Raw genomic sequence first — 18,131 nt, 5'->3', positions numbered from 1 at the left:
AAAAGACTTGACTTCTGCTGCACCTTCAAAAGGAATCGCAGGCCAGGAGCAGCGAGAGAGGTCAGCTGGGCTGACAACTGTTGCTTGGAAGTCACTGTCTACATCCGCACAGACCTTTCCAAAAGGACGCCAGAAGTCTTCAACGGCAACCAGTTGCAAAGCAAAGAGCAATGCATTCTCAACCACAACAGGCCTCCAAAACCCAGATTCCAGATAGCAGGCCCCAATCTGCACAATCCAAGGGTGAGAAAGATTTGCAGGAAGAGGGATAAACAGAATATCTTGAGCAGGAGGAACTCCACAAACAGGGAGTGGAGAAAGGTCCACTCGGTTCCTCTGTGCCATTGCCCAGAGCTGCTGAAAAGGCCATAGCTCTGTAGAAGGGCATCTACTTTGCATGCAGAAGGTACCAGGTTCAATCCCTGCAATCTCCAGATAGGGTTTAAAGAGAGCTGCTGCCAGTACACCAAACTGAGCTGGATGGACCAAGGGCATGACTTGATGTAAGCCTGTGTTCATTACGATACATTACAATACGATAAACTTTATTGTCATTGTCCGATACAGAACAACGAAATTGGGGGGGGGGGGAATCTACATAAGACATTGAAAACCAACAAGCCTGCTATCCCAGCTATCCCAACCTGGTTAGCCCCCTAAAAACTCTGATACCCCATTTTAAAATACAATATACTCCCATAGAGACTCCTTACACTGTGTTTAAAACCAAAATCGCATTTGGATAGAAACTGTTTCTCAGGAGGCTAGTCCTAGTCTTAATAACCCTGTACCCTCTTCCAGAAGGCAGAAGCTGAAAGAGATCATTTCCAGGGTGCGCACTATCCTGCGCTATCTCTGCAGCTTTCTTATAGCTCCTGGAAGCATAGATTTGATCCAAGGTGGGAAGAGTGCACCCAATTATTCTCTCCGCAGTCTTTACAACCCTGGACAGCATTGTTTTTTCCCTGACCGTGCAGCTCATCCAGCCTACCAGAACTTCCAAACAAGTAGTCTCCATGCCAATGCCAGCCAGATTCATCATCTTATTTATTTATTTACTTACTTCTTTTCCATTGTTTTAGGCCGCCTCTCAATGTTACCACTCCCAAGGCGGCACACAAAATTAGAACCCTTCAAGCAACAGGCCATAAAACTGCAACGACATAATGTCTTTATGTCTGCTGTCAATTTTATGGCAACAACAGAACTCCCTTTTTACATTGTGGTGGTATTTGTTGTTTGCATCTTCTTAGCATCATTTTGCCTGTGGTCATTCTGTAAAATCTTTCATCATATATCACTTCCATTTAAAATAAATAAATAAATAAAAAGAACTGTAGCAGCAGCAAATAGAACAGTATCAGCTAAACAGACTTTCTCTCTCTCTCTCTCTCTCTCTCTCTCTGTGTGTGTGTGTATGCAATAAAATCCCAGCATAAACATCATATGAAAGCAGTTTGGAACGAAAAGGTCTGGAAGCCTAGGCAGAAGCTGCATGAAGCAAAAGCCGCTAAGATCAAGCAGAATTTGCTGGAACCAGGAAGGAGTCAGAATTCACCTCTCGATGCTTTTACTGGTGCTCACGGATCTTGGATCTCGATTTTAAGAGTGCTGGACGCTGTTTCTCAGGATATTGTATGAAGAGAAGGATATTGTATTGTCAGAAATCCTACTACAGTTAGAGATTCCAAGGCAATGCTTAGGACTTTTAACAGCCCATAGAAGTAGGAAGAGCTGCAAAATAAAACTGGGGGTGGGAAGCCCTACCAAGGCAGACCAAAGCATGTTAGCCTGTTCACAGAGTCAGCCCAAAACTCATTCCTAATCTGGTAACTATTAGGGGTTTAGCTCTCTGCAGAGATGCAACTTTTTCATCAAACAATGTAGGAACTGGCAGTCCATGAAGAGGCACCCAAAGGTGCTATAGCTGAGGAAATTGCCATTCAACACAAGCAGGTAAGGGGTATCTAAACAGCAAAATTGAAAATGACAAAATAATTGCCATCTGATCCGATCTAATGTATAAATCTAACTATCAGCCACGAAAAGGACTGCCTCTCTATTTCCAAATGAAATAAATGATCTGTGGCAAAATATTAATCTTGAGTGTTTTAACTTTATCCCGAATTCTAAGTAATGGCCATCTTTCTAAATCATGAGTTATTTCTGTCATCTACTTCCAGCTCTACAATATTCTATTCTATGACTCTACTTTAATTCTATTTAATAATTTGAGAAATATGTCTAGGATCCAAAACATGCCTCCAGGCACCAACAAAATTGTCAATTAGTGCATAAACTGGGTAACTTAATTTCGATTTTAACCAATTAACTGCATAGCAAGAAATTGCCTCAAAATAATTAATAAATTATGTTAGCTCAGATGTGGATGATTCAGGCCTACTAATAAATAATAATAATAATAAATCATCTGCATACACAACTATTTTAAATCCCATTTGTTCATGCACAAAACCACAAACCTCTAGTCTGCCTAACTGCATATGCCACCACCTTCAAATATAAATCAAACATCGAAGGAGAAAGAGAGGAGTTCTGCCTTGTATCTCTCTCTAAACCAAACACGCTTGAAAGAATTCCATGTGTTCTCACCTGTGACTGAGGAGACAGGTATGAGAGTCTAATCCAAATAATAAATTCCTGAAGAACCTCAGTTCCCCCACCCACCCAAGTAACAGAACTGCCAATATATTTTGTTGAACTCTTTTTCAGCATCCAGAAAAAGAATAGCAGTCACATCAGTTATATTACCATATGAAGCAACAAAATCTGCTACCAACCTTACAGGATCTGCTCTCTACCTTTGACAAATAAAGCTCACCTAATTAATCTGTGTGTATTAAAGTTGCTACCACAGCCCAAAGTCTGCTAGCAAGTATTGCTGATAATATCTGCACAACTAGCAAGTCCTTTACCAGGCTTGGGAATAATACAGATATGAGTATCACACATAGACAAGAGAAGGGTACCTTGATCAAGAGCCTTTATATAAAGGCAAAACAAACAGCAACTTTAAAAAATTGAATATACCTCCTACCATCCTATAGAAAAACCATATGGCCCCAGAACTTTCCTAGCCTTCATACTATTAATGGAATTCTTGATTTCATCCCTCTGCAAAGTCTCTGAAATTCCCTTTGCTGCAAATCTAACTGTGGAAGGACTGACATTTCGCATTCCATAGTCTCAATATCCTTCCTATAGAGTCGTACTTTTGAAATCTAAATTTATATCCTTTGGCATTGAGTACACATTATTGCATACACCCTGAATCATAATTCTGAGTTTTATTGTTCTTCTAAATGGGAAGCCAAAATCTCACCCAACGTCTCTCAGCTTTCCCGATACTTCTGGCACAAACATATCAATGCAAATTCGACCTGAGCTGAAACTAAATTATTCAGCTCACATTTAGCAAGTTGCAAGTTTTGATAAAGATCCCGGGGAAGGACATGATGCAAACTGACTTAATAAAGACTTGTTCTATCCAAATTCTTCTCTTGCAAAGCCCTACGTTGCTGTTCATAAGAAGCACTTCCCATGATCTTTCCCCACAGGGCAAAGTGGAACCTTCAACATTTACACAATGATGAAGAGCACCGGAGGGACTCCTTTCAATCGTGATCCCCCCCAAAAAACATTTTTAGTAGAAATCAAAGTAAATATTGTTATCTTTTAATGCTGAAGAGGACATTGCTACATTGCCTTTTAATTTAAACAGTTCCTGGCTTTCTTGAAAACTAGCGGAGCACAGTTTTCAACACGAAACGGAGACTTGTTTTCTGAACGTGCAAATATCTCAATCTTCAACATGTATATTTTGTTTTGGTTTACTTTGCATTTTCCTCTCATCTTGAAAAAAAAGCATGACGCTTAAGCTACTATTTGAACTTGAAGCACAGAACTGTACCTTGAACATGCTTCCTTCAGATTTCTCAGTGTGCAATGGAGTTATTGCATTTCAAGGAAACTTATAAGCCAATGAAACACCAAATGAGCAACTTAAATAAATCTCTCATTTTGCTTAGATAAGTAAGGTCTACCCATAAATAAAAACCTATAAGTGAAAGACTGTCCAAACTAGGAATTTTTGATCTCCTTCAGAATATGCTAAGGCACAGGTTTTGAGCACTCTCAAGTGGAAGAGAGTTCCAGAGATAGGAAGCAACTCTCAGCAACCCATCTCTGTGTGAATCTCTGTAAGTACAGGGTGCAGCAGTTACAAAAATGAGAAAATAAAATAAAAAATTCCTTCCAGTAGCACCTTAGAGACCAACTAAGTTTGTTAGTGGTATGAGCTTTCGTGTGCATGCAGAATGGCATTCTAGGAACCATTAGGAAAGTGAACGAAAATAAAACTGCCAATTTCATAATGCTGTTCTACAAAACTGCAGAACAGCTGCATTTGGAATACATTTGGAAGCTACAGTATACAAGCCTGGTCGCCTCGCCTCAAAAAAAGGATATTATAGAATTGGAAGAGATTCAAGAAAGAGTAACCAAAATCATCATGAGGGTGGAATGAGTGCCGTGTGAGGAAAGGATGCAGACTTTTTAGAGAAAAGACAAGAAGGAGGTGGCATGATAGATGATTATGAAATTGTGCATTGCAGGGTACAAACCAAATAAAAAGAAGCTTTTCTTCCTCTCTCATAAGACTAGAACTCACGGACATCCAGGGAAGCTGAACGTTGGAAGAGTCAGGACAGGCAAAAGAAAAATGCTACTTCACAGTAAGAATAGTTAGAACTATGGAATTTGCCTGCTGGAGGAGACTCTTGAGAGTCCCATGGACTGCAAGAAGATCAAACCTCTCCATTCTTAAGGAAATCAGCCCTGAGTGCTCACTGGAAGGACAGATCCTGAAGCTGAGGCTCCAAGACTTTGGCCACCTCCTGAGAAGAGAAGACTCCCTGGAAAAGACCCTGATGTTGGGAAAGATGGAAGGCACAAGGAGAAGGGGACAACAGAAGACGAGATGGTGGGACAGTGTTCTCGAAGCTACCAGCATGAGTTTGACCAAACTGTGGGAGACAGTGGAAGACAGGAGTGCCTGGCATGCTCTGGTCCATGGGGTCAGACACGACTAAACGACTAAACAACAACATGGAATTTGCCCCTGCAAGGGATGGTAGTGATGGTGGCCACCAACCTGGGTGGCTCTGAAAGAGGACTGAACTAAAATACAAAGAATGGAGCTGTCAATGGCTCCTAGCCACATTGACTGTGTTCTACCTCCTCTGTCAGAGACAGGGTGCCTCTGGAATCCAGTTGGTGGGAATCACAAGTTGAGAAAGCACTGATGCTGAACTAGGCGGGCCTTGGGCCTGATCCAGCATGGCTCCTCTTGTGTTCTTATGCTATTTCAGCACAATGTGAATAAGACACACATCAACATCTAAATGATGTTGGACATAGTGGTAAAACATTTGGAGGAGGGTCTCTTGGATACACGAGGTTCATGCTGTTGAGGATTAGCTAAACACTGCTAGAGCAGACAGCCTGTTTTGGGAAAGGCATTACGTGGATTATATGCTTCCCATTAAACTATTGTTCCATGCTTCTCTTCCTTTAGCCATTTTATCATCAGAATAGTTAGCTTCTCAAACATTTCGTCTCTGGCAGATCCAAAAAGATCCGAGAACAAAGGAACATTGCAAATACAATCGGGGCGAATTTTTAATGCGGAACATTCGATTGGGAGCAACAGGTAAGCGCACTTTTCCAAAGCGTGGATTCCAAGACACCCATACAATTCAATTACATTGCAAATGAGTCCATGCTGGTAGAAGAAAAACAATTCTAAGAAAAATTAGTTCCATGAGAACCAAAGATGCAGATAGGCACAGAATGACAGCAGTTATATAAGAGATTGGATTAACCATAATCTAGCGTAATGTGTCCATGTTTAGAAAAAGGCTTGGAAGGCAAGGACTTAAATCAATCATTTCATGAAGAGCTGGATGTTAAAGGAAGCAAACAATCTGTTGTACTCAAGACATCATTCCTACAAGCAAAGGGGGGGTGGAGGGGTGGATGAACAAACCATAACAGAAGATTAAGTATTGTGTTGGCTTGCCCCTTGTTTTCAGATCAGTTACACCCATCTGCACTTCCCTTCGTCCTTCAAAATAGGAAGACCTTTAACTCAAATTAACTCAATCCTAATAATATTCAACTCTGTCTGGGCAAACCCATCGCCGCAGGCTTGTCCCGCACTCTCTCACGGTGGAATTAACACCTCAACACATGGGACTGCTTAGGGAAACGAATCCCATTTCCCCTCGGATTTACAAATTACCTAATGTTTGGTTGCTAACCTCAGGGTGAGATTGAGATATTTACTGTGCAAAGCACACGCAGGCACCCAAACAAGAGTCTCTAAGCAATTACGGTCTGGGAGACAAGACGGCAAGGGCGAGCGAGCAGACAAGCCAGGGTTCTCTCAAGGTAATCTTTATGCCTGTTCAATGGCCAAGAACTCCTATCCAACGCAGAGTCAAAAAAATAAGGTTAAGGCGGTTTAAATGCACCCACAGCAAGGAAAGCAAAACCAAGCATTCAAGGGCCAGTGCAGTAGGATAAGACCACAGAATGGACGCAACCACAGTCCTCTGCCCTTAAAAAAAAAAAAAAGCATTGTTATATTCTGAAGCAAAAAATAAATAGGAAAATAGAAAGCATTATCAGAACAAGAAGTTCCAGTTTTTTGACCATGCGGAGGGACCCACATGAAGCTGCATAAAAAGCAAAGGTACACGGAAAAGAAAAATGACAAGGAGGTTAGAGCAACCATCACCACAAGAAAAACATTGAGAAGGTGATAGTTGGCTGAACTGGCATATAAATTTGAAAAACAGCCCCATTCACGATTGCTGTGGACTCTGCGAGAAAGGGTCAGAGTCTTCTTTCCAAATGAATTTAACTGGTAAGGTTGAGCACTGACCTTCCACTGATCTTTCGGAAGCAGAGTCACCACCACGATGTCACCGTTCAGAGCTCTGTTCCGAGCAACGACGCCATCAATGAAGATATCTCGGGCGCTGTCCTAGAAGAGACAAGGAAAGAAACGGCTCTTACACAGAGGAAGAGGGTTTGGGAAAGCTACAAGCGGGTTTCAGAATGCATCACACCTCGAGGACAACAAACCAAGGGAGGTCATGAGAGTCATTTCAGAGCCTGCACCTGAGAAGAGGGGAAGTCAGGGATAGTCAGTCTCTACTGCCTCTTAAAGGTTCCCTTGGGGTACATACAAGAGTCAAAATCCCAAAACAAGAAGCCTGCCCTTTGATCTGCAAGGACACCCAAGGATTTCTGAAGGTAGTACATGGTCTGCGACTAGAGAGGAAGCAACCACATATTCACATTGTGAAGTGTGCTTCCACTGACTACTGTTTGCACAGACACAGCTAAGACCCTCCTTTTGGCCTCAACTGTGTCTCAGAAGAACACACCAGATTTCACACCAGGCAGCTAAAGCAGAGTCTGTGGCACTCCAGATGTTGCAGAACTATAAATCCCCATCATCCATGAAGACCTCCCTCATTTGTGCCCAGCAGGATATTATAATTATAATTATTTTGTATACTGCCCTATACTGCAGGTCTCAGGGTGGCTGACCGGATAAAATCACAATATAAAAACAAAAAATACATCATCAAAATAAAAACAATAACCCCTTGTTGACTCCCCCTGGAGAAGCTCCGTAGTTCAGTGATGAAGCATCTGCTTTTGCTTGCAGAAGGACCAGCTTCGATCTCCAATGGTAGCTCCAGGTAGGGCTCAAAATTGTCCCCTGCCTGAGACCCTGAAGAGCTGCTGCCAGTCAATGTACCAGGTGACCCCATAGGTCTGGCCCCCCTTCTCACCTGGTCCCAAGCCCTTCATGAGCAGAAGCGTGTTCACCGAAACAGCAGGCTTCTCGGTTTCATGGTTCTGGAACGGAAGGGCCGCGCCATGCAGCCTCGTGGGGCTGCCTTGTGGTGAAGCCAGAGGGAGTCGTCCGCTGCCAGGAATTCCAGGCCGCTCCCAGGCATGAAATCCGGCAAGTGGTGTGAAATGGACAAGATAGCACAGCGCTCAGGGAGAAGGGCAACCATTGCGGAGAGAAATTGGATCCCGAGCAAAAGCTGTGCTGGACCAATCTCACTGAGGGGATGAAGGCATAGCCGACGGATAAGTAGCTGGAAATGAGATGTGCTCGTGAAAATGTCTTCTGCGGAGGCAGAGAAACATTGGAACCTGTCCTCATTCGTTTCACAGAGCCTGGGGGATCTTTTCAGCAGCAGTCGCCTCTGTTAAATCTCCATTTCAGCTATACCAAAAGTGTGGTGGGGACATAAGAGAACCAAGCCTAAACCGCAGCAGTCATTTGAGGAGGCAAGGAAAGTGAGGTGTTGGGAGCAATTTCAAAAGCATGGGAGCAATTTCAGAATCACACCAGCAAAGGAGAAGTGAATATATGGCACCTGTCAGAGTAACACAAACTTTAGGGTACGACCTACCAAAGCATCGCCATACGACACCTCCATGATAAAGGAAGGAGATCTTTGGTATATGGATCTGTGCTGGGGGCTAGGTAGTAAGCCTCTATGGAGCAGAATGAGACCAGTTACCTCACTCAGAGCACTTTGCGCAAGGACCCCTATCATTTCTATGTGCCATATGGCTCATAGATGTTTTCCTAGCACATCGCAAGGCTGCCTGTCACATGCACCTGGAATAAGAATCAACACCTTCAATAGGAGAATTGACTCTAAAAGTTGCATGCTGAAGAGCCAAATGGGCGGGGTATTTTATATCATCATCATCATCATCATCACAGGATCAAAAGCAGTTTTGCCCCATGTAGACTTTCCCCAGTGAAACACCCAGCACTGTGACCCAGGCTAAGAAGTTTAATGGGGGGGGGGAATCCAGCACATTAGCACATCTGGATCCCTGTCTGAAATTGCTTCCACTTCACAGAGTTCTGCACATTTCAGTGTGCAATGTCGGGAGTGGGTGACAACACATTAAACCACTCAGAACCAAAGAAAGCTTCCATCTGTTTCCAGGAGAGCATGTAGTGATTTGGATAGTCTCGGGGGGGGGGGGATGTTTACAAAGATGCTTTAATCAAGTTGGTTCTCCCTTTTTATCCTGATGTGCATAATGAAGCCTTTGAGAAACAATGGGATTCATTGGCCTGATTCACAAGTCAAGCTCTCACCGATCTGACTTATTATAAGCCCACGGTTCCAAAACCCTTAGAAAATCCACGGCCAATTGCAAATTGCCTGCCCTCCAAGCACCTTCACAGTACATTGTAATTCCTCAGCCACCCCCCTCTCTCCCCTCAGCACTCTTTTCGGTTCATCTCCCTGCCCCCCCAGAATTGCACGTTCACCGTCTCCTCAGCCAAGTAGTGAAAGTCTGGAGCCGCAATGGCCTGACGTCGGATGGCTTTTACATGCAGGGGCATTGCTAAGGCAGTTAAAGGCATGGGGCACAGATGCACGAGGACACAAATGTGCCTCTGGGGAAATTAAGGAGGCAGAAGGCTGTGGTCTCAACAGCCTGCACTATCCACCCAGCCACCCTGAAAGGAAAGCTCTGTGTTTTGCTTTGTTTTAATGCCTTTTCAAAGGAGATGCAGAGCCCAATCCAAAAGACTCAAGGCTCGGGTCCAATGGGCCACCTCTGGACAACACCCCTCTGTAGCGCATCCCCTGAGAGTAGCATGAAGCTCTCCAGCCCACCACAGCCCCTCCATCTGTCTGATGGGTGGGCAGAAACAGCATGGAAGGCAAACAGACGCCAGGGAGGAGAACGAGGACTGAAAAGTTACGCCAAAGGCTTCAACGAAGAGGTGGGTTTTTGAGGGATTTAAAGAGGGAAAGTGGTGGCATAACACATATGGAGAAGAGTGGTACACAAGTTACTGATTTCCCACAGCAATAAAAGCAAGAAGATTCAAATAATGGCACTCAGAAACCTTCCAGATTCTGAAATGAGAAGCAATTCCATCAGTCTTTTGAACCACAGTAAGATGCCACCACTCAAATGACCAAAAACAGGAGTTTATCCATGAGCAAAGCACTATTAGATTCTAGCAGTATGGAGTCTCTTGTTTTTCTAAGGCAAGCTCGGCTGCTGCCTTAATTATCTGCTAATTATTGCTGCCAGCCAACAGAAGCACCACTTTCCCTTGCTTGCAATAAAAATCCTCTTTCCTTAAAATTGGTTCAAGCCACGTAGACTCGGGGGCTTGATTTAGAAAAAGGAAAGAAATTGCACTGTGAAAAAGACACTAGCATGTGAAGAGTGACAAGGCATCAAGGTAAGGAGCAAGTCAATGGACAGCAGCAGAAGACATGCAGGTAGAAAGCTAACAGCTTAAAGTACAGAACGTCACATGTCTGACAATCTGCCTGCTGGGTGCAAGTTGTGGGTGTTTGCTTGGTGCAATGAGCTCCTGGCCCTCAGAGAACAGCTTCATTTCCTTGAGGCCAAGGTGGCTGACCTGAAGAAGCTGAGAGGGTAGATGTGGCTCTCAGGGATGCAAGAGTGGAATGCCACCTCCCAGGGTGTCTGGTCCCCCCCCCCCCACCGTGGGGTGGGGGAAGAAAGATGGAGTGTGGGGAGAGGCTATGGAGAACAGATCTGAAATTCACAGCATGTTGTACACTGAAATAAAATTATATGAAAATGATGTACCGGTGGTATCTGACCATAAAGAAGGCTGATCGCCGAAGAATTGATGCTTTTGAATTCTGGTGCTGGAGGGGACTCTTGAGAGTCCCATGGACTGCAAGAAGATCAAACCTCTCCATTCTTAAGGAAATCAGCCCTGAGTGCTCACTGGAAGGACAGATCCTGAAGCTGAGGCTCCAGGACTTTGGCTACCTCATGAGAATAGAAGACTCCCTGGAAAAGACCCTGGTGTTGGGAAAGATGGAGGGCACAAGGAGAAGGGGACGACAGAGGACGAAATGGTGGGACAGTGTTCTCGAAGCTCCCAGCATGAGTTTGACCAAACTGTGGGAGGCAGTGGAAGACAGAAGTGCCTGGCATGCTCTGGTCCATGGGATCACTAAGAGTCGGACACGACTAAACAACAACAACAAAGTTATTCAGAATGTATAGAACAAGTTCCAATATTTGCTGAAAGTATAAAGAAAAGGAGGGTACCTTTTATCATATGTAGTTGTCATGCAAGATAACAAAGTCCTTTTGAGAATTGATATACAATGAATTGAAAAAAATGTTTAAATAACATTTGTTTAAAAACCAGAAGCATTTCTATTAGGAATTACATACTCTGATATCCCAAAATACCAGAAAAGACTGCTTATATATGCAACAACAGCTGCAAGGATACTACTAGCCCAAAGATGGAAAGAACCAACAGTTCCAACCAAGGAAGAATGGCAAGCCAAACTGCTGGACTATGCAGAAATGGCAAAACTAACTGGGAGACTCAGGAATCAAGAGATAATGACTTTTAAAAAAGAATGGGAAAAAATTTAGAATGTACTTAGGAGACCATTATAAACACATAAAAACGTTAGCTGGACTTTAAAAATAACTTGTAAAGAAACGAAAAATATAGATAATTCAGAGAGATGAAAACTGTGGAGAACGTGATGATATGTAGTTTTAGAAAAATTATTTTAAGGACCCATGCAGGGGACAGGGGGAAGTCACGAGATTCAGAGAATTTCATATATGGATATGGTAAAAGTTTTCTCCCTTTATTATTTTGAATTTGTTTCTCTCTCTCTCTCTCTATATATATATATATGAGAGAAAACATGAGCAGAGTTATAGGGCAATTTGCAAGGCTAACTTAGGGGTAGACATCTATCTTATGGGTTACTGTGCTGGCTGTCAGAATAAAATACAGGCTCATCTAAAAAAAAGGAAAAGGAAAAGAAAGATGAACTGTGCATTTTCTCATCAAGATATCGCTGGGGGAAAGGCTGTCTCCTTTGCAGCAAGTGTCCCGGGGGAAGAGCTCTTGCACCACCGCCACCACACCTGCAAGAACTGTGCATTTATTACAAAGGAGTAAATGATTGCCTGGGAAGGCCCACCTTCCACGTGGCTCCAAGGCTGGGATTATTTGCTGAAGGGGCAGAAGGCCGCTGCCCTGATGTGAAACGGAGGCGATTCCACAGCAAGACAAGCGACCGGCCGTAGCAGCAGCTCAACAGCTGTGCAAAGGCTGCCTCCCATGACAAGATGCAGAAAAATTGCAAAGCTTCTTGGACTAGCGTAATTCCGCCTGGAAGCTGTTCCTCTGACGAGTCCAGATTTTCTCTTCCCCATCCCCCTCTCACCTCAACTCCCCAAGTAATCCCACCACGTCCTTAAAAAATGCTTTACATCATCATTCGGGAGAAGGGCCCTCTTATTTCAGTCATCACCCGCGTGCTGCAGCAACCCCTCCCCTGGCAAAGTTAGCCATGCCAGGAGGTGACGGATGGCAGTTTCTTAAAAAAAACCCACAACCCATCGTTTAGCTCTTTGTCAGTAAGGGAAGACATAAAAAGTGAACTTGCCATCTGCCAGCTGCAGTGCCAGACAGGCCACCCCAGCCAGGGAGACTAGAAATGTCTCTCTCTTCGTTCTGTCGTTTATCATAAACAGGTTGTTTGCACAAAAGAACGGGGCCTAAGAGGTTAAATCACACGGTCCCCATACGCCCCCAAGAGTGCATGGGATTTCGGGAATGGATTCCTCCTCAGCAAAGCCTAAGGCTACAATCCTAAGCACACTGAAACACAGCGGAAGCTGCTTCAAGGAAACTCAAATTTCAGTTTTGTTTTTAATATATTTTTATTAAAGATTTATTAGTTTACGAAAAGTATGTGCAATGTCTCTTTTATTCAAGCTGCGTTTTCTACAGATCAGTTTCATTTGCTGTGAGACGTTAGTGTTACATTAGGAAGAAAAGGGGGAAAGAGGTGGAGGGGGGAATGCTTCTATTCTACCAAGCGGATGTGTGGGGTTTTGCGTCAGCGTCAATTAAATTTCAGTTTTGAAAAACATTATTTCATTCTTTGCAGACCTTGGGCCTCGTTTTAACCTGGTGCCACTTTAACATTTGCCCACCGGACTGTTGGCAACTAAAAATTATAAATGAGAATAGGATTGGGTCTTGAGGAGAACGGCTGACTTTTCTGGAGATGCCAGCTGACACAGCCTTTGACCCCTTGGAAACACCTGCAAGCACTGGGATGGTGCCCACCCTGTGGTAAAAAGCAAAGTAGAGGATAGCAAGGCCTCTGCACATATCCATGCACCTGTGCTGTATAAAACTGGAAAAATAAGCTCTTAAAACTATCACAGCTAATGAGCAACAGCAATTATCTACAAGGCTGTTTTGTCTATTTGAATAATGAATATACAGTCCCCTCAAAATGCAAATAAGTGCCTTTTTATGTACCAGCATAACTGCATATTCAAAACAGCATGCATTTCAATATACCGGATTTACTAATGCCAATTTTTTGCCAAATTATGTTGCAAAAATTAAGGTGTGCATTAGATTTGATGGCACGTTTACATTTGCCAGCAAATACTTTTTTGTTTTGTTTCAAGGTTCTGAAAACGGAGATGTGCATTAGATTCAATGGGACATCAGTAAATGTGATACGTCTACCGCCTAGTTCATGCATCCCTGGGCAAGTGACAAGGAATATGTGAACTAGCGCTAAGAAGAAGAACCCACTCAGCTGCCCTCTTCCACACACATTATTAAAGGGGGAAGAACCGTAAAATGTGGGCCTCTGCCCAACTGAGCGCCTGCATGGGTTACCCAGCTCACACGCGACGACTTACGGGTGCTCATGTTGTCCCTCCACGAGGCAAACCTTGTTGCGCCCATCGAGAGGTGGGCAGGCTTAACATTAACTCATCATTCGATCCCCGCATCATCCCAGTCGTGGGCTGACACTATCCTGAAGTAGATGCCTTACAACCTCTCATGAACGACTTCTAGCAATAGGGCTGAGAGGTTACAATAGAAATATTAAACAATGAATGTAAAACAATGTCTAAAATGTATAAAATACTGTTGGAATGGCACTTGAAAGATGAGGAAGTGAAATCGGTAATGATACAGTGGGCAAAAGACTTTGGATATAATATATAGCTTGAAGAATGGGGAAGGTTGTGGAATGAAAGGATAAAATTTACAGCCTGTAATGCTTTGAAAAAGAATATGATGAAAATGATGTATAGATGGTACATTACACCAGTGAAATTAGCTAAAATGTATAAGACAAATAATAAATGTTGGAAATGTAAAGGAAAAGAAGGAACATTTTATCGTATGTGGTGGGAATGTAAAAAAGTAAAGAACTTCTGGGAAATGATATATAATGAGATGAAAAAGATGTTGAAATATAGATTTTTTAAAAAAACCAGAAGCATTTTTACTTGGTATTATAGGTCAGGACATTAATAGGCAAGATGTTAAATTGTTTTTATATGCAACAACTGCGGCAAGAGTATTGTTAGCCCCGAAATAGAAACAGGAAGAAATTCCGACGAAAGAAGAATGGCAGACGAAATTAATGGACTATGCAGAATTGGACAAAATGACAGGAAGGATTCGAAACCTGTGGGACCAGAGATTTACAGAAGATTGGAAGAAGTATATGAATTATTTGAAGAGCAACTGTAATAAACAAATTACGCTAGTAGGACTACAAGAGGTTTTGTAAGGAGGAATATATGAAGTGTTACAAACTAGAAAAAGATAGAGATATTGGTTAAGAGTTTGAACTGTAACAGGGAAGATAAGAAATGCATACTGAGAGATTAGATTGGAAAATTTTCAGACAGGACTGATGGAAGTCAAAAATTTGAATAAGTATGTTTAATTACTGTTGAAAATGATATGTTAAAAAAACTAACAAAAATTATATATATATATTTTAAAAAGAGAGGTTAAAATGCAGGACTTCATAGAGCTAGAAGGGACCACAAGAGTCACCTAGCCCAACCCCAAGAAAAACAGGAATCTTTACATCCAATGTGGGGCGTGAACCTGCAACCCTGAAATTAAGAGTCTCTTGTTCTACCGACTAAGCTATCCCCCCTCAGGTACAAAGACCCACTCTGCTATAAAGCTTGCCGTAAACCTCAGGACAGTTGCCATCTCTCAGACAAACCTACCTTGCAGGACTGTTGTCGGCCGGCCTAAAAGATGTACACCACACTGAAGTCCTTTGAGAAAGGACAGGATTATAAGCAAACAAAGCAGCCCAAGGTTTGTGGGAGGGGGGAACGGAGGTTATTGTTTGGTTTCTGTTCCTATTTTTATTGCGTATTTTGTGTTTTTATCTTGTATTTTTATGCTGTGAACTGCGGGCGAAGGGGTGAGTGGTAATACAAAATTAATAAAGAAAGAAAGAAAACAAAAGCAATCTTATAAGAACATAAGAAGAGCCTGCTGGATGAAGCCAATGGCCTATCCAGTCCAGCATCCTGTTCTCACAGAGGCCAACTAGATGCCTATGGCAAACCAGCAAGAAGGATTCCAACAGGACAGCAGTCTCTCCCGCCTGGGGTTTCCAGAAACTGCTGTTCAGAAGCATTGCTGACTCTGATTGTAGAGGCAGAGCAAAGCCATCCTGGCTAGTACAAAACGATACGATGATACGATAATCTTTATTGTCATTGTCCCATACAGAACAACGAAATGGAAAAAATCTACATCAGACATTCAAAAACCAGCAAGCCTGCTATCTCAGCTATCCCAGCCTGGTTAGCCCCCTAAAAACTCTGATACTCCATAATTAAATACAATATACTCACACAGAGACTACCTTACACTGCGTTTAAAACCAAAATCTCATTTGGATAAAAACTGTTTCTCAGGCAGCTAGTCGTAGTCTTTATAACCCTGTACCTTTTTCCGGAAGGCAGAAGCTTAAAGAGATCGTTTCCGGGGTGCGCACTATCCTGCACTATCTCTGCAGCTTTCTTATGACACCTGGAAGCGTAGATTTGATCCAAGGTGGGAAGAGTGCACCCAATTATTCTCTCTGCAGTCTTTACAACCCTGGACAGCGCAGCTCCCAAACCACATACACAGACCATAAGTTAATACACTCTCGACATTACAATGGTAAAATGCCATCAACAGGTCCTTTGAGAGATTATTTTTCTGGAGGATTCTCAGAAAATATAACCTCTGCTGTGCTCTCTTCATCAGGTCTTTACTGTTTTCCCCCCGGGTTAGGTCATCTCTCAACTCCATTCCCTTGATAGCCCTCTCCTCCTCCACGAACCTGTCTAATCCTCTTTTAAAGCCATCCAACTCGGTGGCCCTCACTGCCTCCTGTGGCAGTGAGTTCCATAGATTAGTTACGCACTACGTAAAGAAGTGCTTCCTTCTATGTGTCCTGAATTCTCAACATTCAGCTTCACTGGATGAATAAGTTGGCTCCTACTAGTGTAGCAACGTGCGCACACCCTGCATTCACAAGGCACCATACAGCCGAAACCCCGGCGTCCCTAATTTCTCTTAACCAATGGCCCCACAAAAAAAGAAAAAGAAGAAAGTGGAGGCATGCACAGTCCATGATTGAAGGAGGTTTCACAAACCGCACGTGGTTTGGCATTCAGACGCAAGAACGTTAAAATGCAGTATGCACATTACTTTGATATCAAGTTCGCAAATTAGCTCATGCTGCAAACCAGCAGCAGAGAAGCACATTTGCTTGGGGGAGCTTAACTTAAAGTCAGGGGAAAATCTGTAAGCCATCTGTAAGCGTAATCATAAACCCTTGGGTTTAGAGCTAGCCGGTGGTCTCCAACCTGGGCTCAGCTGGCTTCGCCAAGCTCAGAACGAACATCACCTCTAGCACTAAAAGTTCGGATCGTCATGTACCAGGACACCCATCTCCCCTCCTGCTATACTGGCGTCCGTTTCAGTGAGGTTTGCATAGATCAGAGGCAGGGTAGCAGCAATGCTTCATGGACTGCAGCCAAAGGTTTGGCATGCTCTGTGCACGTCTTGGGACTTAATTCCTTGGTGCTCCAGCCGTTCACCTTCTGCACATTCGCTGATTACTGTGTTACACATTACTTACTGGAGATGGAATGAAGGCCTCGTGGTATTTCTTGGGGTTTATTCTCAGGGGTCCCTTTAAAAAAAAAAGACAAAAGAACAGAAATTAGATCAGGCGAGAAATGAGTTGTTTTAATGCAGAGGTCAGCAAGGTTTATATCTTGCCTGGGCCGGATCATTGCCACGGAGATCCCTCCGTGGGCCGGATAGCGCCGTGTACGCCTGTGATTTCTGGCATCTGCGCATGCGCAGACATGATTTCCAGCACCATGGAAGCAAGTCCCCGCGCCGCATTGCGCCAGTTTAGCACAGCACGCGAGCGGGCAACTCGGTTCAGGGGCAGCTTGTGGGCCAGTCAAACAACTTCCGCAGGCCGCTTAGGTTGCTGACCCCTGTTTTAATGCAATACCAGTAAGACTACCAGAGCCAATTTGCTGCTTTTTGCTTATTGTGACGATGCCACCTTAACCTCCCTTCCATGTTATAGTCCTGGAAAAAGACTGAATAATAATCACACTGATGTCAGCAACAAGGGCTTTCATCAGAAATAACACCAGCAAGGAGTGGGGAAAGGTGATGGGCAAGGGAATTCCAGCCATGAAAAAACAGCAGGTGTTTCAATGGAGCCACTCCTATCTATCCTCCAGCCAGACAAGCAAAAGGCACCATCAGAGTTCAAGGACATGTTGTAGCTCGGGAGGGAAGGATTTGGGGAGGCCACAGTGGAGGTCCTGGAAGTATCCCGGCCTGGGAAGAGGGACATGGAATAGGGAACACCCCAAAGGCAGTTACAGGGGCATGGGTGGCTGGATTCAACCTGCAGGTCAGAGGTGCCCCATGCAGGGTCTTGACATTCTGGCAGCAAAGAATGCAAACAGCATGGTTTCAGTGGAGCTGGGTGTAAGTCCAGCTCTTCCAGCAGAGATGGAGACTTGCTCCTGGCAGCACCAGCAGCCCTCAAGTGGCTTCACTGGAAGAGTCAGGAGGAGCTCCAGATGAGGAAGTTGGGAGGCCAGCGCTACAGGCACATCAAGGCCGTAAA

General features: G+C 43.7%; 1 protein-coding gene across 5 annotated transcripts in view; it reads right to left on the bottom strand.

The window, feature by feature from the left end:
• Positions 1-18,131, bottom strand: part of DIS3L2 (DIS3 like 3'-5' exoribonuclease 2) — a 196,771-nt gene that overhangs the window by 147,471 nt on the left and 31,169 nt on the right. For all 5 annotated transcript variants that reach the window (XM_081007397.1, XM_081007400.1, XM_081007398.1 and 2 more), the window contains 2 exons: positions 17,112-17,165; positions 6,968-7,069 (listed from right to left, as the gene is read on the bottom strand). In XM_081007397.1, coding sequence (XP_080863523.1) covers positions 6,968-7,069; positions 17,112-17,165 — 156 coding nt within the window. The remainder of the gene's footprint in view (positions 1-6,967; positions 7,070-17,111; positions 17,166-18,131) is intronic.

This window comes from Podarcis pityusensis (assembly GCF_964106645.2).
Source record: "Podarcis pityusensis genome assembly, chromosome: 5".
NCBI lineage: Eukaryota > Metazoa > Chordata > Lepidosauria > Squamata > Lacertidae > Podarcis > Podarcis pityusensis.
This window is presented reverse-complemented; position numbering and strand designations above follow the sequence as displayed.